This window comes from Onychostoma macrolepis, chromosome 16 (assembly GCF_012432095.1).
Source record: "Onychostoma macrolepis isolate SWU-2019 chromosome 16, ASM1243209v1, whole genome shotgun sequence".
Taxonomy (NCBI): domain Eukaryota; kingdom Metazoa; phylum Chordata; class Actinopteri; order Cypriniformes; family Cyprinidae; genus Onychostoma; species Onychostoma macrolepis.
The window spans coordinates 25,510,621-25,534,089 of record NC_081170.1 but is presented as its reverse complement, the minus strand read 5'-3'; the positions used below and the strand labels follow the sequence as shown (position 1 = coordinate 25,534,089).

Here is a 23,469-nt window from a genome sequence, read left to right as displayed (position 1 = left end):
CAACTAGCTACACAGATACACAACAAGGATCACTTTCAATAAAGTTTCTAAATGTTACAGAGTCATGATCAGCAGATATGACACAACATTATACAATAAAACTACATGCTGTATTATTTTGAAGAATCTCATGTTACATTTTGATGTAAGCCATGTTCATGTCCACTAGAGGGCAGACAAACTCATAAATAGTAAGTCGATTCAATCATCCCCACCTGTTGGTAAAAAGGTTTATTTTTTCTCTGGTTGTTATCGAGTAACTAAACCAGTCCTGTGCATCCTGTGCAGAATTCATGCATTTTATATGAATTACCAGGTTGTCACTGTGACAAGAGCAACTGTGCACTGTAATCAAAAATGTGCTTTAAAGAAGTGGTGAATTGAAATTGGTTCCGCTATTTAAGGATAGCTCATTTAAAATAACAAGCAATTTTACTTCTTAAAGTGATAGTGATTGACTGAGACTGTGTTATTGACTGAGTTATACAGATGCACAGTAATTACAGTCAGTCAGTCCCCAGCAATTTAAGTTGTAAATGCAAGCTATGTCAATATACAGTATAAGCAGAAGACTGATTTTAAGAATAATGTGTTTTGCTCTGAACTGGAATACAGAAATTTGCTAACATTTACATTACATTTTTATTATTACCACCAGACACTTTTTTTTTTTTTAAGGGAGTGGCTTTAACCGATTCATGACTGATATGAATAGGCCTATGTTTCTGCTTCACTATTATGAAGTACATTTCTCAGTTTGAGATTTGATGGGTAAAAAAAAAAGGCTGAAAACTTGAAATAATTTGGCAGGCATACAATTACAGTATCTATGTTTCATCACTAAAGGTTTTATTTTTTATAAAATGGACTTATTCACAACATTCTGTCACAGTCACCAGTTGAAATGCACTGCAATTCCCAGCATCCCTCTTGCCACTCACCTGCATTCCATCAGTAATCACTCACACCTGACCTCCATCAGGGAAACCTCCTCACCTGTTGCCACTAATCAAGCTCCCTATAAGACTTCACTCAATCCATACCCTTGTTTTCTGGTCTCGAGGATACAATTGCTTCACCTGTCTTGTCACTTACATGTTGGATCTCTGTGGCTCCATGGATGTCTTCCTCCTGTTGATTCCACTAAGAGGGAAAGATAAGGATGTTTAATTCCTCAGTTTATTGCGCTTACCTTTTGATGTTGCCTTCAGTTTGGTTAATAAAGCTCTTACCTGACTTACCATTGTGTGCCTCTCCATCCAATTTGTGACATGCATTGATTAATGCAAGGCTGGATGTATTCAGTATATGGCTTTTGAGGATAGGTTTTCATTCAAATAGCCTCTTTCTGTTCTATAGACTTTGGTTCCAGAGCTAATTCACTCAAGATGTGAGAGGGAAACCTGTGATCTAATGACTAAGTTTACAAGAAAACACATTTATTCCATAATGCAATGTATTATTGGTATATTGAGTCATTTAAATGTGAAATAGCGGTAAACTGTACAAAGGCACTTCAGATGTCCTTAATAACTGCAAAAATAACAGTTCAATAAAAAATATTAATGGCTGAGACATTAATAGGAGATGACTAAGGATAATCTGAGTTCATGCATTTCAAGTTTAATGCTTTTTTTTTTTTTTTTTTTTTTTTCTTTTTTAGGTGTCATAAAATTATTTGTGTGTGTATGTACTGGTCTGTAGTTGTATTAATGTTTGTGGAAAGTGAACAGGTTCTCATTAACTCCTTATGAATCAGCTTCTCTTGCCCTGCCTGTGTGCGTTGCTCTGAATGAAAGGCTCGTTCTGATTGGCCGTCTGAACAGTGGCAGGGCTGATAAACCCCCAGGCTTGCCTGCTGTTCCACATCACTCTGCTTTGCTCTGTGTGTGTGTATACGTGTTCTTATATGTGTGTTTGAAACAAACAGAAAGCGTGTAAGGACCGATGAGAAGGAGGACTCTTCTGTTTGCCTGACACTGTAAGTACAATGAAAGCAATTAGAGGAAAGAGAGATATTATGAGCGTAACACTTGTTGAGCTTTTAGAACACAGTCCAGGTACAAGGTCCAAATACAGGACTGGGGATTTATTTATTTTTTTCAGGTTGATGACATGTATAACTGCTGAGGTGGATTGTCTTTACTTTCTTTTCTACATTTTGTTTCATATTTTAATATATTGAGTGAAGTGAAAAAAAAACAAAGTTGAAATCACCGTAACAAGTCAAATGTCAGCAGACTTTAGCTTTTACTCCATTTTTACAGCACCTGCTTCAGTACAGCGTGACATGTCATAAAGATATCTGAACTTGTGTCTTCTGAAGCTTTACAAATCAAAATCACACTGATAAGAGATTAGTGATTTGATCTAAGACTTTATATGCATTTTTTTTTTTTTTCTGAAAATTCTCTTTAGGAGCATTGGGACAATAGTTGATTCATGAAATGCTGCTTTGCATTTGCTGGTTTGTTTATATTGAGAGGTATTACTAATATTCACTATTCCTATATTAAAATAGCTTACAAAGTACAAAAATACATTAGATTTTTGCACAAACTTTTATTTTAGGGATAGGGTTTGTTGATATGTTCATGGTTTGTCCTCAGATACTTAATGTGTTTTTGCTTGTTTGTGTGCATGTGTAAAGATGAACAACTTTAATAGTACTTACTGGTGGTACGTGATCAAAAAGACCAGTCACCTTCTGGATGAGTCATCACATACACACACACACACACACACACTCTATCTCTCTTGCACACACTTACACATCTCAATCCATTTGTATTATGTGGATTAGTGTGAAGAGATAACAGGCATACAAATAATTAGTAGTAGCCGCTGTCACCAACCCTACTGACAAAGCTCATTTAGAACAATGATTTGAAAGTCTTTTTCTATTACATTTGCTCTAACAGTTTCTAATTTAAGGTCAAATTTACCTAGTATATGTGTCCTGTGAGGACAATCAGTGTAATGGATTAAATCAGTAGAATTAGTGTGAATTAGCTGTACTAGTATACTATTAACACTATTGATTGCAAAGTTCATGTCAGTGATAAATGATCATTGTTAATTTTTTATAGTATGTATTTGGCAACTTCTGATGTTCTTATCAGCAGAATATTGCTACTGAGGTGAGGTGATGACATGGATGATGGCTGATTATGTTTTAACACACGTTTTTGGATTCATTTTCAAATTCACACAAATTTAATCAATTTGTGCACTCTGCACGAGGTGCATTTCCTGTTTGAAAATATGAAAGAAAGAAAAAAAAAAAAGAAAAACATTAACATTTCTAACCGGAAAAAAATAATATTAAAAAACAATAAAAGTGACAAAAGCATAAATTATACAATAATAATAACTCAAAAATATGAATTAAATAAAAATATGAATTAAACTGCATGTAACTGTATTTATATGGTACCGAAATAATAATGATATGCTGTAGTATAATTTATTTATTATGCTATGAGAAGTCTTACAATAAAAAATGGAAATAATCACTGGAACTAATGTATGGTTGAGTATTTTCAGAGTATCACTACATAAACAGCCTCTGGTTGTTTATTTCCATTTAAGAATCTGAGAGTAAGGTTGACCATGCAAACACTCTCAATAACACTAATAACCTATAATTACACCTCTCCTTATTGAAAAAAAAAAAAAGAAAGGCACATCAGTTTTTCTTTTATTCTCCACACTGAGAGATTCCACTCCTATTTCAGTCAAAAACATGGATGCAGCAGAGTTCCGGAGACGTGGGAAGGAGATGGTGGACTATGTGGCCGATTATTTAGAGAACATTGAGAAGAGGCAGGTTTACCCTGATGTGGAACCTGGATATCTCAGGTCACTGATTCCTGAGGAGGCCCCGGAGGAGGCGGAGAGCTATGAGGATGTGGTCAAAGACATAGAGAGGGTGATCATGCCAGGGGTGAGTCAGTGCTGACCAGCTGTACTTTACAGTCATTACATACCATTGTTCTCAGATCTCAGATCTTGTGTGAAAAGATTTTTAATGACTTCAGCTATGAACTCTATTTTTGATTGGTAATATTTCTTTACCCTTCATATTTTAATAGACATTTTTCTTGGTACATATTTTAACGTGCTGATTGGTTGCTAATAAGTTACTGAACATTTCCACCATTTCTACAGTGGAAAAAATGTGCAACATATTGTGCATGTTAACATTTGTGATGACAGCGTCCCAATAGCAATTAGAGAAGAATAATTTTTTTTTTTTAATTTAAATAATATGAAATATTCAACATGTCTCTATTTAAAATGTATCTGTATTTTTAAAATGTATATGTTTTTATCCATTTCACCATGTTTTACAGTAAAATAAAAAAGTATGAATAACCTACAAAAAATAATAAATAATATAAATTTATTTAATCTAAACTTTCATCAGGAATATAATACTTAAGCATATTGGCTGTTTATTACTTACAAAGCACATATTAATGCTTTATTCTGCATGACTATATTTTAGATCCCTACCCCATGCCTAAACTTAACAACTACCTTACTAACTATTAATAAGGAGCATGGTTTGATGGTTTGAATTTATTTTATCAATTTAAAAGCGAAAAAAAGAAAAAAGAAGCTTTTATGTTTAAGTTCTCTTTAAGTAAGCTAGTTTATGTTAATGGCATTATGTCCATCATTTAAACAGATATTTTACTAAGCAGTTAACAGATATGATGATGTGGTTATACACTATGTCAAGGATTATGTAACACAAATGCAAATATTCATAAATCTGTGTGATTTATCTTGTGCAGATAAACATATTTTGTTTTACTAGCCGGTGACCACATTAAGAGACCCTCAAGGTCTTCTCTCATTAGACGTATTCAAAGTCTACCTTTAGAGGGTCTGTAGGCTGATAGTTAGGAAATTAATCATTAAACTCTGACCTGGGGTCAGAGAAAAGCCTCCCCCACCCCTTCATTTCATAGCTCAGAGGAAAAAACAAACACTTTAATTCAGTTGAAGGTGTTAACCTTCCCACTGTGTCCAATTAGACCAATTTTCCCTTTCAGAAGTCTTGTTTTAATAGTCGTTTAAAAGTGTGTGCTTGGGCTAATGAATGACTCACAATAGGAAAATCCTGCAAGAGAGACACAGACACACAGTGCCTCAAGCTCTCTCCTCCGCTAAACACATGGAATAATTTCATCTTGCGTTCATAATTTCATCTAACCTTTAACGTTCTGAGAGAAAAACCCTGATGTCACTATTACTGAAGTCATAATCCCTGTTCAAAAGAGCAAAGGTGAACAACAATAGAACAGCCAAGCTAAATCTGACAGATCACAGTCCCATGTCTTAGGTGGCTCTTTTGCTTGAAAACACGTTATATTACTGTAGCAAATGGTTTTAAAAATATATCTTTTGGTGTTTTTTTACATGAAGATAAATTTGAAATGAATGTTTCTACATATTTGCTGCACTGTTTCAGGTGACACACTGGCACAGCCCGTACTTCTATGCATACTTTCCTACTGCTCACTCTTTTCCTGCAATGCTGGCTGATATGCTGTGTGGGGCCATTGGCTGCATTGGATTCTCTTGGGTATGTTTTTTTTCTCTCTCTCCCTGTACATCCACCTATCTGTCTATCCATCTAGTTAGCCATCTGTCTGTCCCTCCGTTGAACCATCTATTCATCTATTCATCCATCTATTTAGTCTCCTGCTAGTCCATCCATCCATACATTTAGCAACCTCTCTGTCTGTCTTTCTGTCCATTTTTGCATTTATCCATTTAGCCATCTGTCTGTCCATCCATCCGTCTGTCTGTCCGTCCCTCCATCCGCCCATGCATCCATGCATCTATGCATCCATCCATTTTTTAGCAACCCCATCCATCCATTCATCCATCCAGCATCCTTCTGATTTTCTATCCATCCATCCATTTAATGTTTTTTTTCTGTCCATGTACATATTTGTCTCTCCATTTAGTTAGCCATCTGCCTATTCCTCCATTGAACCATCTATCGATCCATTCAGCCACCTGCCAGTCTGTCTGTCCAACCATCCATCATTCATCTGCTTTTCCATCCATCCATCCATCCATCCATCCATCCATCCATCCATCCATCCATTCATCCATCCATCCATCCATGGCATCTGAAGCTCTCATGTTGCAGACTGGTGCAAGATTTTATTTATCGATTAATTAATTTTTTCATTTATTTATTTTTGTAGGCAGCGAGTCCTGCCTGTACAGAGCTGGAGACAGTGATGATGGACTGGCTGGGAAAGATGCTGAAGCTACCAGAGGATTTCCTGGCTGGTACAGAGGGCAAAGGGGGAGGGGTCATCCAGGTAAGATAATTAAGAAAAGATTTTATCTGATAGTAGTGCAAGTTTAAAGATTTGCGTGGTATCACTTATGCACAGTGTTTTCAATAAAGGTTCTATGAAGGGGGTTCGTGCACTGCAGGGGGTCTTTGGAGAAGATAAGATATTATATATACAGTACATATTTTTAAATTCAAGACATGTCTAACTATGTGAATTCACATTACCTTTAAGCATCTGTTGTTCTGCAAAGGTTGATTCATATTATGAACACACAACAACTACACAACTTAGAAAATTTGGATTTAAATAATTGCTTATCTGTATTCCCATCAGAATCTTGTGCCCAGTGTCAAAAAGTGGACATTTTAAACCACTTTAATGCCACCTTGGCAACCTTAATCCATGTTTACGGGCAATTTCTTTTGAACAATAACAAATATCAAACACATGTCCCACACAACAATTTGTTTGTCATTGATTTCTTCTCTAGGCCCTGCAAATTGTCATGTCCTATAGAAATTGCCTTTTAAGACATCAACTACACATGAGAGGAGTCAGTCAGGCGGGCGTGCTTTGAGAGCGGTCCGTGATCATTTTGTCACTATGGATGTAGCAGTTGAGCAGCTGTGACCATTTAGAGAGAGACACAGGAAGCAAAGTGTATGGAAAGCCCACTGATGACAGTCGGTTTGATGCTCTGTCATTAAGACCGCTTTGGAGTGTGTGTGTCCTCCTACTGAATGGTTTTGTCTCTGGGCTTTTCAGAAAGCTCACTATGGCAACAGGCATTATTTTCACTGATAGCACGCATAATGAGAGAGTTCGTGGGTTTTGTAAGCAATGCCTCCCAGCAAAGGTGGGCATAGTAGAGAGGGGGAGGAGAACAGGTGGAAAATATATATGAAAGTACAACTAAGCATGTAGAAGTTTTCATGTTTTTGTTTTGTTGTATCATATTTGATGCATCAGGCTTTTATGGCTCATATAGGGAAATGTGGAGTTCACGCTCAAGGAGGAAAAAGTAGGAAAAAAAATACCTCAATCTTATTCAGAGGACCAAACTGAGCAACGATATGCAATTTGGTGCAGATGCTGATATTTATATGGCCAAAAAAAGATAAAATTCTGATAGCTTTTAATGTAAACCAATGAGATCTTTATAGCAGTATAGCAGACTACTTAAATAAAATGCATATAAATATCAGCTGTCACACTAATCATATAATGCAATGCAAATCAAAGTTCTACAAAAAGATTATCTATGGATAATATAATATAATATAATATAATATAATATAATATAATATAATATAATATAATATAATATAATATAATATAATATAATATAATATAATATAATATAATATAATATAATATAATATAATATAATGTCAATTTTCAGTCCACTCATCTTGAAATACTACTAACAATAAAAACAATATAAATATAAAAGCTTATGGTAACACTTTAGAATTGGGAACACTTATTCACTATTAACTACAACTTTTCCCTCAATAAACTCCTAATTTGCTGCTTAATAATAGTCAGTAAGGTAGTTGTTAAGTTTAGGTATTGGGTAGGATTAGGGATGTAGAACAAGGTCATGTACAATAAGGCATTAATATGTGCTTAATTACTACTAATAAATGGCTAATATTCTAGTAATATGCATGCTAATAAGAAACTAGTCAAGAGACCCTAAAATAAAGTGTTACCAAGCTTATTTACTTTATACAATAAAGTACTATACTTTATCTGTAAAGATTTCCCAGCAAAAATGTACCGTGATCTGAGTGAGGATGTTTTTAGAATTAAAAAGATTTTAATAAAAGGCCTTTTACTTGCTACAAGTATCAATCAGATGACAGAAGACATGTAGTAGGTTGTGTACAACAGGTTTTTAGCAAAGTTTTAATCATGTTGATAATTTAGAGGCCTTAGAAATTTGCATATCAAATATAATACAGTAGGCTTCATAGGGTTATGGTGAATATGCATTTAATCAAAGACTTTGGAATTGAAAACACAAGTGTGGCTACAGTTTTCCAGATTATCCCGTAAAGTAAACTGAATCATTAGTAATCAGGACGTGGGTGGCTTACGAAAGGAAATCAAAGACAGCTCGTGCCTCACAATGAGCTGAGGTGATCTGTATTGAGGGGATTCGAGTGGAAGTCTTCTCATTCGCTCATTGACGACACACGAAACAGAGCTGGAGAGCTGATGAAAATTCATCACTTCTGCATTTACAATGTGTGGGCAGCATCAGGGCATATTGATCGAGGTTGTTTCACTCTTCACAAGTCTTGTATTGTCTGAAGTAATATCGAACATGTCTACCAATTGTGAGACCTGCTCAATAAAGACTGCTTTTGAATTTCCATAAACAGCAACATTGTTCAAAGTATAAATAAATATAATGTGTTTGTACAGGGCACTGCTAGTGAAGCCACTCTCATAGCTCTTCTTGCTGCTCGTTCCAAAATCGTCAAACTGATCCAGGCTGACCATCCTGACCGATCTGAGACAGACGTTATATCCAAACTAGTCGCCTACTCATCTGATCAGGTAAAACAACAAGCTTGGATGAAAGACTGCTGCAGAGGTATATTTAGTCTAGACTAATGACCTGCAGGAAAATACGCACCATTCAATAGGCACTGTGACAATGGCGTCATGTCAATCTGTAAGTAGGGATGAATATTGAATGGAAATGTCAAACAATGTGAAAGGGGTCATGCAGCAGGATAACGGTGAAGAACCACTTGTTTATGAATGTGTTTACAGTATATTTGTGTCTAACTGGAAATGTGAGAAATATTGATAATTGAGAAATATGTCAGTGTTTTGTTGATATTTCAGGCACACTCATCGGTGGAGAGGGCAGGTTTGATAGGCGGAGTAAGGATGAAGAAAATTCCCACCGACGATAAGTTTTCTGTGCGAGGAGCTGCACTGCACAAAGTTCTAAAGGAGGACAGAGCCGCAGGACTCATACCATTTTTTGTATGTGTATCTCTAATAACTACAACCTTCTTTTAAACAGCACAACTATTGTCTTAAGGGTAACACTTTATTTCAAGGACCAGTTTTTGCTATTAACTAGTTGATTATCAGCATGCATATTCCTAGCATATTGTCTGCTTATTAGTACATATATAGCACATATTCTGCATGACCATATATTAGATCCTTTATTCTTACCCCATACCTAAACCTAACAACTACCTTACTAATTATTAATAAGCAGCAAATTAGGAGTTTGTTAATAGTTAATAGTTAGTTAATGGCAAGAATTGTTCCCCAAACTAAAGTCTGGCCACCTTAAGAATTGTACTAAGAAACACTACTTTGCTTTGTCTATTCAAAATTTTGGTGTTTATTTGTGTATTTGCATGTGTTTTTTTTAACTCTCTTGGCCATCGTAAAAATGCATAATATAGCCAATACATTCATCAAACCAACTACCGATTTTTTGTTAATAAGTTTTTACATTAGTAACGCAATATATGGGGGATGTCTGGTGGTCAGACATGGGATTTTATATAGTTTCAAGTACAGTAATTCACATTTTTAAGTATTTTTGAGGAAAATATGTAGTTTTATTTATTATCATTATTTTTTAACCCTGATATCATGCTACAGAATTTGCTCTCAAATCTTACTGATTAACCCTTACCATTAGAACGTCCAGACGCTACGTATAACAAGTGCAAAATTACAGAATCAGTCAACATCATGGTAGAAGGATAGCAGCCGCTCAGACCATTAGAGAGCACAAAATGAGAACAAATTGGACATTTGTCTCTGCTCTTTCTCTGAACCTGTCCCCCCGCCGTCTGCATGATGGTTAATGCTGTTTGGAGAGCCTGTTTTCTGAATCACATTAGTCAAATTAGCCCCAGGCTCAGCCAGCAAACCCGTGTCAGAAGAATCACAGCGTAATGACAAACCAAGCAGGAACAAATCTTTTTGTGATCAAAACATATAGCTCAAATGATTTTTTCATTGAACATTCTAGATGCGGATAAAGAAATGTCTAGTTTGACTTATTAGTAGTACATTAAATATTAAAATGAAAGCATAATAATCCATCTATTTGATATTCTGGATGTTTCTCTTAGTTTTGTGCAACACTGGGAACAACTCCATCCTGTGCATTCGACTGCATCACTGAGCTCGGCCCTATATGTAAGACTGATTTCCATTTATTGTTATTTTCCTTTGCATCTTATTTGTGCTTGCAAATCAGTGTTTTGATTAATATTTTAATAGACACATTGTCATTGTTTCTATGTCAGGTAATGCAGAAAAAATCTGGATGCACATTGATGCTGCATATGCTGGGAGTGCATTTATCTGTCCAGAGTTCAGACCCCTGCTGAATGGCGTAGAGGTGAGATAACATTCAAATCACACAGCGTGCTGTTAAGCACACTTCACAGGGTGCTCTTGAAGCCCAGAGAGGCACGAGCGATAACAGAAGAGCAATCTGTGCTGGGCTCAAACTATTGATCCTGTTACTTTAGGAGCGGTGTGTTGAGGACAGAGTCGTGTGTGTGCGATTGAGAATATTTAAATGTCACAAATGATGCAAGCTGGCATGAGCGATGTCTTATGGAATGGGCGGGATATTAGAGATCCCTGATCGTCCTTTGAGTTGTCGTAGAGCCCAGCTGGGTGTCACAATGATAAGGGTAAAGTAATTTCCTGAGGCATAGGAAGACCTTTAGATAAGTTCCTTTTTTCCCTCGCTAAAGAAATATCACTGTTTATTAGCAGCACGAGTTCAAACAATAGTGAATCCTTTGCTCCCCTGCACAGACGATGGTTTTTATTATTGACCGGAATGACAGCCGGCTGCTGTTTCCTGTGTGGTGTTGGTTGCCAGGAAGTGAAAGACAGGCAGGACTCAGCATGGCAACAATCAAACCATCATGGCAGTGTCTGCCTTTATTGCGGCAGATGGAAAGGATATTGGAAAGGGGAGAGTGAGCAAAAAGATAAGACTTTGAGATAGAGGCTCTTTTTGATTGCTCATTGGACAGATGTTGCAGTTGATTATGCGTTAGAGTCAGAAGTAGTTGATATCAGACCATACTAACAGGTAGCTGAACGATGACTCATCTTTATTTTCAGCAAGCCAAATTTATTTTCATATTCCAAATTTGCAATCTTTATTTTAGCACCGATTTCTGAGTTAAGGTATAAAAGAGGCTGCAAAACTGAATGAATGAATATGTAAATACTAGTTTATTATTAGTTAATAAGTTAGTTAATAATTATTAATAAGTAGTTCATAGTAAATACTAGTTTTATTATAAATATTGACAAATCTAGCAATCACTATCACAATCACTATATAATTGAGACTACGGGACTTTATTTATCAATTTGGCACAATTTGAATTGCTTTCAGATAAATGTCTAAAACTGAATATCTATAAAACTCACCAGAGCCTCTCTGATGATAATGGAATAGAAACGTTACTAATTTATCCAATAGCAGGTAAGTTTGTGACATTTTGTCCCTTTTCTCAAGAGTAAGTTCGATACATCAATTCACAACAAATCACATCAAAATTTGCTTCTCTTTTAGTTTGCTGACTCTTTCAATTTCAATCCTCATAAATGGCTCCTGGTCAACTTTGACTGCTCAGCAATGTGGTAAGTGTTTAGTGGCTCTATCAGTAAAAATCATATTTAATTTATCCTCTGACCCGATCTACTGTATCTCAACATGCTTTTGGTTGGCTTTGTCAGTCAACAGAGGAAACGGTCCCAGCTGCCCTTTATGTCAGCACCAGGCAAACAAAAATGTTTATGGTATATAGAGAGAAAATACAAGACAAGAGTGTATCCAAATTTACCCTGATAAACACTACCGTTTTTTAAACAAATTAATACTTTTATACAGCAAAGATGCATTTAGCTAAATCAAAGGTATAGTCATCTATAATGTTACAAAAAAAAATCTATTTTAAATAAATGCTGTTCTTTTGAATATTTCATTCATCACAGAATGAACAATGGTTCCCAAAAAGATTAAGCAGCACAGCTGTTTTTTTCTTGAGCACCAAATCAGCATATTAGAATGATTTCTGAGGGATAATGTGACACTGAAGACTGGAGTGATAATGCTTAAAATTCAGCTTTGCTATCACAGGAATTCATTATACTTTTGAATGTATGAAAGTAGAAAAAGTTATTTGAATTGTAATAATATATCACAATATTACAAAACCAACTTTTCAACGTTAGTGTATATAGTGGCCCCAAAGTTATTTCAACACTTAAGCCACAGAACTGTGTGATGTGAATAGGTCACTTCATCACATTAGAAAGAAAATAAACTGAGTGGTGTCTGCAAATCCTGAAAGCCCACCTTGACCCTGCCTTGATTAAATGGCTTGAACCTTAAAACAAATTATGCAAATCCTTTTCTAAGAACTAACTTAGCCAATGATCGTATACGTGTATTAGGTATTGTAAATACATAAAATAGATACATACATTCATATAAATGTGCTGCACATATAAAAAGGTTAATTTGTGTAGCAAAATGTGATTGTATAAACGGCATAATCTGCAAATCAATAGTCTTGATAGATAGATAGATAGATAGATAGATAGATAGATAGATAGATAGATAGATAGATAAATCACAAACAGAAAAACAGACACACAAAAACTGTAAAATAATGAATGTGAATAATAGCTTTTTTCATTGTCTCTTATTGAAGGGTACACTGTAAAAAAAAAAAAGCAGATTTTTGAGTTTTCTCAACTTGTCGTTTTAAGTTTATACAACAAAAATGTGAGAATCTCCCACAAAAATAAGTTGAGCAAACTCAAAAATCTGCTGAAGCTGGTTGCCTTAAAATTTTAAGTTGGCTCAACTCTTTTTCTTTTTTTTTTTTTTACAGTGTATGTTGTGCTAACTTTGTTTAAAAATCCAGATAAAGCATTTGCATACATTTAATGAGTTGTATATTACTTTTTGTCACCTCAGGATACACAGATTAATACCAATAGGATATTAGTTAACTATTACTGAACATTCAAATAATAATGATATATGCTGTATACACAGTAATATCATATGACTGTTGTCTCCTACACTGTGATGAAGGTGAATGTCTCTGTGCAGGGTAAAGAAAAGATCAGACATCATTGGAGCATTTAAAATGGAGCCGCTTTATCTGAAGCATGATCACCAAGAATCAGGTAACCAATCAGCACTTTACACTGCATACTTTATTTCTTATTTTATTTTGCTCACACATATTTCTGGTAGTTTAGCACTGGAAACTGTCAGTCATTATTGCAAAGAATAAACAATAATAAACTGAATAAAAGACTGAAGTGCATTAGCATGAGGTGTAAAGAGGATGACCATGATCCTCATTAATGAGACATGACGTTTTGTGCTGACATCCACTTTACGTCACATTGAAGACTCGAGCAGATTATTCACCTTAGTGCTCTGCTGTCTTCTGTAAGCCTCTGCGTGCTGGTAAACAACAGCTTTCTAGGCTGCTACACTGACCTCAAGCTGATTTAAGAGTATTTTTGCATATATTGTGCATTTGTGTGACTATTTGGCAACAATACAGTATTTCACATACATACTGTAAGATATATATATATATATGAAATACACGGTCCCTAAAAATTATTTGGACACCAAAGACACACTTAAAATGTACACACTCTAGATTAGAAGAAAAGAAGATAGAAAAGAAGAGTCTATCATCATTTGTTTGCAGATGACACTTTTTTTGATTATTTGATATCTAATTCAGTAGCAGTGATCTGATCTCCCATGTCTGTTATTTCCTCAAACATGCCTGTTGCTTGTTGGGCATTTAAACATGGCTTAACAAAGACAGTTCCTGTGGAAATGTGTCTGTGGGCAGTGTGCAGCTGTGCAGGCGATTGTAATTGTGCTGACAGCAAAACAAAAGAGCAGCCCCGTGTGTCTGTCTCTAAACCCAGTACACAACACACACATACACACACACGCACGTGCATATATGCATACACACCTTAAAGCCATTTCCATCATGAGCAACTTCCTGATTAAATTACCAACAGGCTTAGCCAGATGGAAATAAAGAACGATGTTCTTTTTATTGCTTGTTATGTAAGGAATCATTTGTGTGCTGTGTACTTGTCTCATGGTATTATTTACATCTGAGCTTGCTTTTTAGTGTGACATGATTATATATTGACATATTTTTTCTATATTCATAGGACTTGTCACTGATTATAGAGTAAGTATGCTGCATGCAATATGTGTGTGTGCAGGTGTACGTGTCTAAGATAATATTTGTTTAGCCTGCTGATGACCTTTGTTAACCTATATTAGGTTAATATCTGAATGAATAACTTGTAAAGAAGTTCTGATAATATTATTACATTATCTAGTACAGAGGTTCCCTATCTGTCGGTCACTACGAGTTATGTCGTGACGACATAGGGGATTTACTTGGGAGCCCCAATCATCTCTGATTTAAGAGAAAACGGCAATGAATATTGGCTAGTGGATTTTGCATACCTGCGCCACTCCCCGTGCACACGGGTATAAATAGGCGGCAGGTGCGTCCACTCATTAGCTTTTTGCTTCGGAGCCGAGTGGATGAGAAGAGTGCTGATCTCCACAAAAGCCTTCTTCTTTATTTTGTTCCTGGTTGGCGTCACGGTGCAGTCAGCGGAGTCCCTACCAGCAGCGATTCCCCTGGGCACTTCAACTGAGAGAGCAAATTCTAAAAGAGCAAAATCACGAACGGTCACGTCTTTTTTAAGATGTTGTTCCGTTCGTGTATTCTTGGTTGCGGTCGTTACCTATCTGCGGATGACGGACACGATCGTTGTCTTCGGTGTCTGGGTCTCCAGCACACCGAAGCTGCGTTCGTGGATGACTCATGCGCCTGTTGTGGGCGCAAGAGCATGACATCACTGCGATCTCGCCTTTCTTTTCTGAAAAGATTGGCACCCTCTGCCGCCACCCGTCCCGATCTCTCTAGCTCGAGTAGAGGATCGCCGGCTGGCACTCTGGGAGATCTGAGGGTTACAGTAAGAGCTTACTCCTCACGCAGCGAATGTCCCGTCCGGCTCCTGGGTGATTTCGCTGGTTCGTCCCACGGGGCGCCCAGCATTTCATTCGGTGGGCGCCCCGTGGTACGATGTCGATCGTAGCATCGGGGGATGGGCTTACGTCCTCTGAGGATGACGGTGCTTCGGAGCTGCCCCCTTCGGGTGTGGTCGCCGCCGCCGCACCAGACCCAGAGTTGACGGCCATGCTTGCCCGGGCAGCCGAGAGCATCGGGCTGGAGGTCAACAGACCGCCCAGTCCCGAGCCCTCTCGGCTGGATGATTGGTTTCTCGGGGCAAGGCGCGGCTCACAACCGCACCCTACTCCGGTTCCTTTTTTCCCGGAGGTGCATGAGGAGCTGACGAAGTCGTGGATGGCCCCTTTTACGGCCAGAAGCCGCTCGTCCGTCTCCTCCGTCCTTACTACCCTCGACGGCGGGGCTTCCAGGGGGTACGCGGGCATTCCCCAGGTGGAGAGAGCGGTCGCGGTGCACTTGTGCCCGCGAAACGCCGCCACTTGGAGGAATCGTCCGCGTCTCCCGTCCAAAGCCTGTAAGCTGACGGCCGCGCTCGCGGCCAAAGCTTATAGTGCGGCGGGCCATGCAGCCTCTGCCCTGCATGCCATGGCTATCCTGCAGGTTCACCAAGCCAAGGCACTCAAACAAATGCACGAGGGTAGTACCGACCCGGGGTTGATGCAGGAGCTGCGCACGGCGACTGACTTCGCTCTACGAGCGACGAAAGTCACAGCGCGGTCCCTCGGGAAGGCGATGTCCGCCATGGTGGTCCAAGAACGCCATCTCTGGCTCAACCTGGCAGAGATGAAGGATGTCGACAAAGTACGCTTTCTCGACGCCCCCATCTCCCAGTCTGGGCTGTTCGGCGACACTGTCGAGGGCTTTGCCCAGCAATTCTCGGCAGTGCAGAAGCAGACAGAGGCAATCCAGCACATCCTGCCCCGGCGTGACGCACCGTCAATCGCTGCCCCCGGGGCCAGGCCTCCGTCTGCTCGTCGCCATGGGCGCCCTCCTGCGTCCTCCAGAGCTGCTCCGCCCCGTGCTGAATCGGCACCTAGGCCGGCGCGTCGAGCCTCTCGCAGGAGTGCAGCGTCCCCCGCGTCCCAGCCGGCCCCCAAGTCACGGAAGTCGACGAGGCGGCCCTGACGCGGGCAACCCGGAGATGTTGGAGTTTGCTCTTTCCCAGGAGACGATGAGGATAGAGAATCCTGTGTTTCGTCGTTTTGTTTCTGTTCCGCCGCTGGCCCAAAGGCCGGCCAGACCCACAAAATCACAGAAAGAGCAATTTCCTTCCCCTCTGGGTTTTCAGGTCCACGGGCCGACAGTGTGCGACGCGTTGCATCGTCACTCTCGCCCGCGACCCATCTTGCCAGCGGCCAAGAGAGTGCTGTTCGGGGACGCAGTGCCTCCCCACGCACCTCTAGCCAGTCCCCTCTGGGACCCAGGGAGTTTTGCGAGGATGCCTCAGAACGCACAGCCTTCTGTAACATCCCGCTCTACTCCCCTTCGCTGCACCACCACAGGTACGTCGATCGTGCAACGGGAGCCACTTGCACTGGAGTCTACTTGATCTGGAGTCGATTCGGGGAAGCTCAGGTAGACCTGTTTGCTTCCCGCGAGTCCTCCCACTGCCAGCTGTATTACTCCCTGACCGAGGGCCCCCTCAGCATGGATGCACTGGCACACAGCTGGCCTCGGGCTCTGCGCAAGTATGTGTTTCCCCCAGTGAGCCTGCTTGCACAGACACTGTGCAAGGTCAGGGAAGACAAGGAGCAGGTCCAGCTGGTCGCGCCGTACTGGCCCACCCGGACCTGGTTTCCCGAACTCATACTCCTTGCGACAGCTCTTCCCTGGCGCATCCCTCTGAGGAAGGACCTCCTTTCTCAGGGGCTTGGCACCATATGGCACCCGCGTCCAGATCTGTGGAACCTCCACGTGTGGCTCCTGGACGGGACGCGGCAGACTTGAGCGGTCTCCCACGGACTGTGGTAGAGACCATCACTCAGGCTAGAGCTCCTTCAACAAGGCAAGCCTATGCACTGAAGTGGAGTCTGTTCGCGAACTGGTGTTCTTCTCGCCGAGAAGACCCCCAAAGATGCACGATTGGAGTAGTGCTTTCTTTCCTGCAAGAAAGGTTGGAGCGTAGGCTGTCACCCTCCACCTTGAAGGTGTATGTGGCTGCTATTGCGGCCCATCACGATGCAGTGGACGGCCTGTCCCTGGGAAAGCGAACCCTGGTGGAGTTCCTCCAGCACCCCCGGCAGTCAGACTGGGCGGAGCAGTCTGACACCAGGCCCAGTACTTTTGTTAGCTCGCCCGGGCCTCCGGTCAGCCCCTGTACTGGGCTAGGTGTCTGTATGGCTTGATTCCCTTCGGGTAATCCCATATGTGTATTCTACCACGGTAAGGTTTCCCTCACGGTAAACCCGTGTCTTCCCTTTGACAGAGACTTCTGTCAGGCCCTGCTGGCAGCTCTCCTCCCTACCCCTAGGTAGGATCTGGCCCAGGGTCCAGTCGTATGTAGTACTGCCCCAGGCCTGGGTCAGTCCATATCAGTGTCTCCACATGTTACCTCCCTTCGGGCAGGATGTGGCCTGCGTAGCGCCCTTCTCTGGAAGGCTCGTTTCCCTGTTGTTACTGCCAAGCTGTAACAACAAATAGGAAAGACTTGAAGCTATCTTTCTTTGAAGGTCGAAATCCCTTCCGACTTCTGTGGGAAAAGGAACAGCGGCTTGGCTATCTCCAGCAGCGATGTACTCAGTGGTCCCTGCGGGCACCAAGGTTAGCGAATTTGCGCTGGGGTGATGGGAAGGTTGCGACCTTTCGCATGGCATTTGTCTGTCACGCGCTCGCTTGTCAGCATCTGCATGCCACAAGGTTGTGGCGCTTTCCATAAGACCTCTATGTTGTCACGACATAACTCGTAGTGACAGACAGATAGGGAATGTCTCGGTTACGTACGTAACCCTCGTTCCCTGATGGAGGGAACGGAGACGTTATGTCCCCATGCCACAATCTTGAACCATCGCTGGTTGCCAGGGACTCGTTCTCGGCTCCTCAGCGTAAAACCTAATGAGTGGACGCACCTGCCGCCTATTTATACCCGTGTGCACGGGGAGTGGCGCAGGTATGCAAAATCCACTAGCCAATATTCATTGGAGTTTTCTCTTAAATCAGAGATGATTGGGGCTCCCAAGTAAATCCCCTATGTCGTCACGACATAACGTCTCCGTTCCCTCCATCAGGGAACGAGGGTTACGAACGTAACCGAGACGTTCAGTGACTGAAAAAAAAAAATAGATTGCAGGTCTTCTCTGATAGAGTCACTAACAGTAATGAATAATTTATCAAAATAAACTGTTATTGGAGAAAACTCTTTCCATATCTTTTGATGTTGGCATCAAAGCCCATAAATGCAATCAAAACATCAATAATCTGGCTAATTATTATAATATATATTCCAGTGTTTGTTCAGTGTGTTAGGCTGCTAAATCCTGTTGTTGTTATTTATTCATTATGCAGCATTGTTGCAATGTTTTGCTAATTATTATATTAATACATTTTGTGTTTGATCTTAATGCCGTTTATTTGTATGTCTGAGAAACACAAATATAGTACTTTAGACATCAATGAACTGTATAACTTCATCCATAGTTAGCAGTTATTTGTGCTCCGTTGTTCTTTATATAGGAATTAAATAAGTGTTTTAATGTGTATTTAAGTCTGTATAGGTGTTGAGAAAAGGAGATTGCAACCTTTCATACAGGAAATACAAACTTATGTATAATCAGAGGTGTATGTGCACTGGTTTGTGTATTTATGTGAGCACAGTTCATATGTCATATCTCATCTCATCTCCCTTCAGCACTGGCAGATCCCATTGGGTCGTAGGTTCCGTTCTCTCAAGATGTGGTTTGTGTTCCGCATGTATGGACTCAAAGGTCTCCAAGCTTACATCCGCAAGGTAACTGCCTTTAATCCATGCTGTCAATCAAGTTAGCCTTGCCAATCACATCTTATTTGGCTCCACAGTCGATTTGAAATGACGCAAATGAGTGTTTGTTTTTTCTTTTCTTCAGTATATGTTCTGGACATGTACTGGTGAAGATTCTATGTTGAGCATGCATGAGCTATTTTTAAAGTCTTTGTATGTTCTTGTTAGTAAATACTAACAAGAACATACAACATACATACTGTTACTAATACTTTACTTGTTAGTACTTTTTTCTTCAATCAGTACTTGACTCAGAGAATGACTCAGGTTTAATGGTCAGCACTCAATTGCTGACCAGACCGTAGCCATAAGGAATAACTGTCTGAGATTGAGGAAATTGTGTGGTCAGATTTGATTCCAGCAATTAGCATTGAAAAAAATGATTACTGATAAACTGAATCTATTTAGGACAATTTATTCTACACGATTAGCACATGATCATCCCTTGGTCTGGTATTTTGTTTGCTTATTTTAACCTACAGGCTGCCCTCTGTTGGTATTCTTGAAGAAGTATTTCATCCAAAGATGAAAGCTGTTATTATTCTCACCTATTATTTATTATTTACAACTCATGGTGTTCCAAACCTGTAAGCTGTTAATTAATTAATTGAATTGAATTGAATTGAATTGAATTGAATTGAATTGAATTGAATTGAATTGAATTGAATTTAATTGAATTTAATTTAACTTAACTTAATGTTTGTGTGTCTGCATTTTGTTGAAACATTTTATTTTTCTTCTTATTAGCTGCTTATTTTCATGTCTAATATGTATTGTTCATCTTGTTTTAGCATGTAACACTGGCCAAAGAGTTTGAGTCTTTGGTGAGAGCTGATCAACGTTTCGATATCTCAGCTGATGTTGTGCTGGGCCTTGTCTGCTTTAGACTCAAGGTCAGGAAAAAAAAAAAAAAAAAACTTTACAGAAACAAAAACAACTCTTCCTGTGGTTATAACTGACACTGTGAGGTATTTAACTATGGACTAAATTGCAGTATGATTTATTTAAATTTCCACTGACATGCAAAGAGAGCATCAAATATTACACAGAATGATGTTGTTAGTATTTACAACAGCAACATGGAGGAAAAAAAAAAAAACTGCTACCATAAGACATTTCATAAAACTCATTTGATTTATTGATTGATTTATTTATTTTTTTTAGGATAAATTTACCAATTATTTGCATTGTATTTAGGCAAACATAAAAAACTCTAAAGTATAAACAATATATTTAAATAAATATATTTAATTTGAGTTATTTCAGTACTAAAACTTTTTTATTTTTTTATTTTGTATTTTATTATTTCAATTAATGGCCTTTTGTTTTTAGTTTATTTTAGTTAACAATACTAATCATAATGTACATTTTATATATAACCTATTATTACATATAGCCCTGATATTATGCTGCTTGATTTACTTAAACTCAGTCCAAATAGTCAATTATAAAGCAGTGGACTTGCTTTGAGTCAAGTGTCTTTGTTAGCACATTTTTTAGATCAGTGAGCAGCTACAAAATATCCTTACTGAGCTGTGTGTTAAACCCTGCAGGGCTCCAATGAATTAAATGAAACTCTGTTGAAGAGGATCAACAGCGCACGTAAGATCCATCTGGTACCATGCCAACTGGCAGGCGAGTTCGTTCTGCGGTTTGCCGTGTGCGCCCGCACTACTGAGTCACGGCATGTTCAGGAGGCCTGGAGCCACATCAGCCACCTGGCATCAGAGCTGCTTCAGGAACTGCCCCACTGACCACTGTGGTGGGCATCACATGGGTGATCTGTACCACGTCTGCTATCCACACTGTCTTACTTTCACTCTACTGCTGCGATTCTTTCTGCTATTTATTGTCAAAATGTGTGTATGTGAGTGCATGTTTGTCACAAAGGTGTCCACCAAGAGCGCAGAGCGTGTGTCTACATGTGTATCATTGTGAGCTTGATCATACGTGTCCTCTGCTGTGAGCAGTGCTTTTCTTTTTTTTTTCATAAAAATTTTTTACTGTTGTATACTTGTGTACTTGAAAATGTCTATATTGAAAATGAAATGTTTTGTAAGATATTCAGAGAATGTTTTCTCTGAATAAGTGTATTGATGAAGTCAAAATGCATTGTCCTTTACTTTTTTTTACTATAGCTTTGCTCACTCGTGCTGCATTTTCATAAAGCAAAATCAAATATTGAGCCTAATTCCTCTTTTCTTTCTAGCTTTCTAAAAGCTTTGTTCTTGACTCAGCGCAGCTGCTGTGATGAGATACCTCACCAATATTCTTTGACAGCTGTTGTGCCCAAATAGTTAAAAAGATTAAACAGTAGTGTGTGTATGTATTAACATTGACAATAAAGTGCATTTCTCCCAAACTGTTGCATGTGAATTGTATATTAGAGTGTGTGGCAGATTACAGTTTGTTAATTCACTATGAGTATCCATAATCTTCTACAATCCAGGTATAGGATTTTTCTGCTGAAAAACACCATCTGCAGTACCTGCGCTGAGAGCACTGCCACCTACCAGTCTCCTGTATTTCTCCCGCAGTAATCTAAAATACCTTATACAGTAAACAAGTACTTATAATTCATTTGTAAAATATTATTTTATAGTTTAAATGGATTGTTAATTAATTGTTCTTAATAAAATAATAAATTACAAAATTAATAGTTAATTAGTAGTTAAGTAATAGTCCCTATATTCTAATTATATATTTAATATATTTATACAAATAGCTGTAAATGTATAATAATGTACATTTTAGTTTATCCATATTGTACTTTTCAAGTTTTGTGTACCTGTTAATGTAATGTCTGAATATATATGCATAAATTATGAGACCAGTCCTTTTTTTAAACTAGTGGTAAAGATATTTATCGTTCTTGAAAACATTAACAATGATTAATTAATAGTATAAAGTGATGTATTTTCTGTATAAAGTGAATTGATATACACATGTATGCCTAATTGATGTATTTAGGGATGCTTACTGTTAGTAAAAGGTAGGTATAAAGTATATATATACTACACACACACACACACACACACACAGGTTTTCCTATCATTATGGTGACATTCCATAGGAGTAATGGGTTTTATACTGTCTCCCCCTACACTAATCCTACTCCTATACTTACCCTTATGAAAATGATTTTTTTTTCTCATTGGACCCAAAAAAAGACAATGATTTCAGATATTGCCATGTTTGTGGGGACATTTTGTCCCCATAAAATAGGGTTTACCTGAACCACACACACACACACACACACCCTTACAAAATAGTGGTTATCATCTTCGATAAATCACTTTTAGTGTAAAAATAATTCAGTGCTTTTTATTATCCCTAAATTTCAATCACGTTCTATAGAAACTAAATATCTATTGAATCTATATCTATAAATGCACAAAATGATTAACCGATTAACCATTAAGATGAGTTAGATTAAATAATAGACAAATGTATTAAACTGAATGAGAAGTCATGCTAATGAAAAGTTTGATAGTAATAGCTTTATGAAAGGAAGTTGCTGCGAATGAAACATTTATATAGATGAAATACTTATTTTGTGTAGTGAAAAGGATATTTTGTGATTTTGTGTATTGTACTAACAATTGAAAATATGCTTAAACGTTTGAAAAAAGTGCACTTTTGATGATCTGTTGTGATATTAGTACTAAGAATTTTGAAAATTTACCAATTGCTTGGGAAAACTGTGCCAAAGCAATTAAAAAAACTGTAGTCATGAAATTTGATTTAATTTTCACTAAAGTCACAAATATTAACAAACACAATATTTAGTCTTTATTATAAGTTGATAAAACAAACAATCTTCATCTTTCATAACTTTAATGAGCACACTCCTTAAACATACAAAGTGATGGTGTAAGGAAACACTAGGCTTCCCTTACCAAAAAGTAGTATATTTTATTAAGTATACTTAAGTAAAGTTCAAGTATATTTTTAAGTATACTTTTTGTAGTAAGTATACAAATATCAGTGTACTAGTAGTATACTCATAAGTGTACTATTTCAATACTCCTTG

At 38.5% G+C, this 23,469-nt stretch overlaps 1 protein-coding gene across 3 annotated transcripts; it reads left to right on the top strand.

Moving 5' to 3' along the window:
- Window positions 1–1,846: 1,846 nt before the first annotated feature.
- Window positions 1,847–21,789, top strand: ddc (dopa decarboxylase). Of its 3 annotated transcripts, XM_058746851.1 has the most exons (14): window positions 1,847–1,981; window positions 3,738–3,946; window positions 5,483–5,596; window positions 6,231–6,350; window positions 8,763–8,897; window positions 9,192–9,335; window positions 10,454–10,520; window positions 10,631–10,725; window positions 11,929–11,996; window positions 13,480–13,556; window positions 14,586–14,605; window positions 19,308–19,406; window positions 20,228–20,329; window positions 20,990–21,789. In XM_058746851.1, exons 2-14 carry the CDS (start codon window positions 3,746–3,748, stop codon window positions 21,188–21,190), a joined length of 1,443 nt encoding a protein of 480 aa, XP_058602834.1. In that variant the 5' UTR covers window positions 1,847–1,981; window positions 3,738–3,745; the 3' UTR covers window positions 21,191–21,789. The 3 variants fall into 3 exon arrangements, with proteins under 3 accessions (XP_058602834.1, XP_058602836.1, XP_058602835.1); XM_058746853.1 differs by lacking the exon at window positions 5,483–5,596; XM_058746852.1 differs by lacking the exon at window positions 20,228–20,329.
- The last annotated feature ends 1,680 nt before the right edge of the window (window positions 21,790–23,469 follow it).

What these genes read in the sequence shown, in the direction of transcription:
- ddc (XM_058746851.1), top strand. Translation starts at nt 3,746, where the DNA reads ATGGATGCAGCAGAGTTCCGGAGACGTGGGAAGGAGATGGTGGACTAT. An exon ending in CAGGACTCATACCATTTTTT is followed by an intron (nt 9,336 to 10,453) that starts GTATGTGTATCT and finishes TGTTTCTCTTAG; the next exon opens with TTTTGTGCAACACTGGGAAC. An exon ending in TTGTCTGCTTTAGACTCAAG is followed by an intron (nt 20,330 to 20,989) that starts GTCAGGAAAAAA and finishes TAAACCCTGCAG; the next exon opens with GGCTCCAATGAATTAAATGA.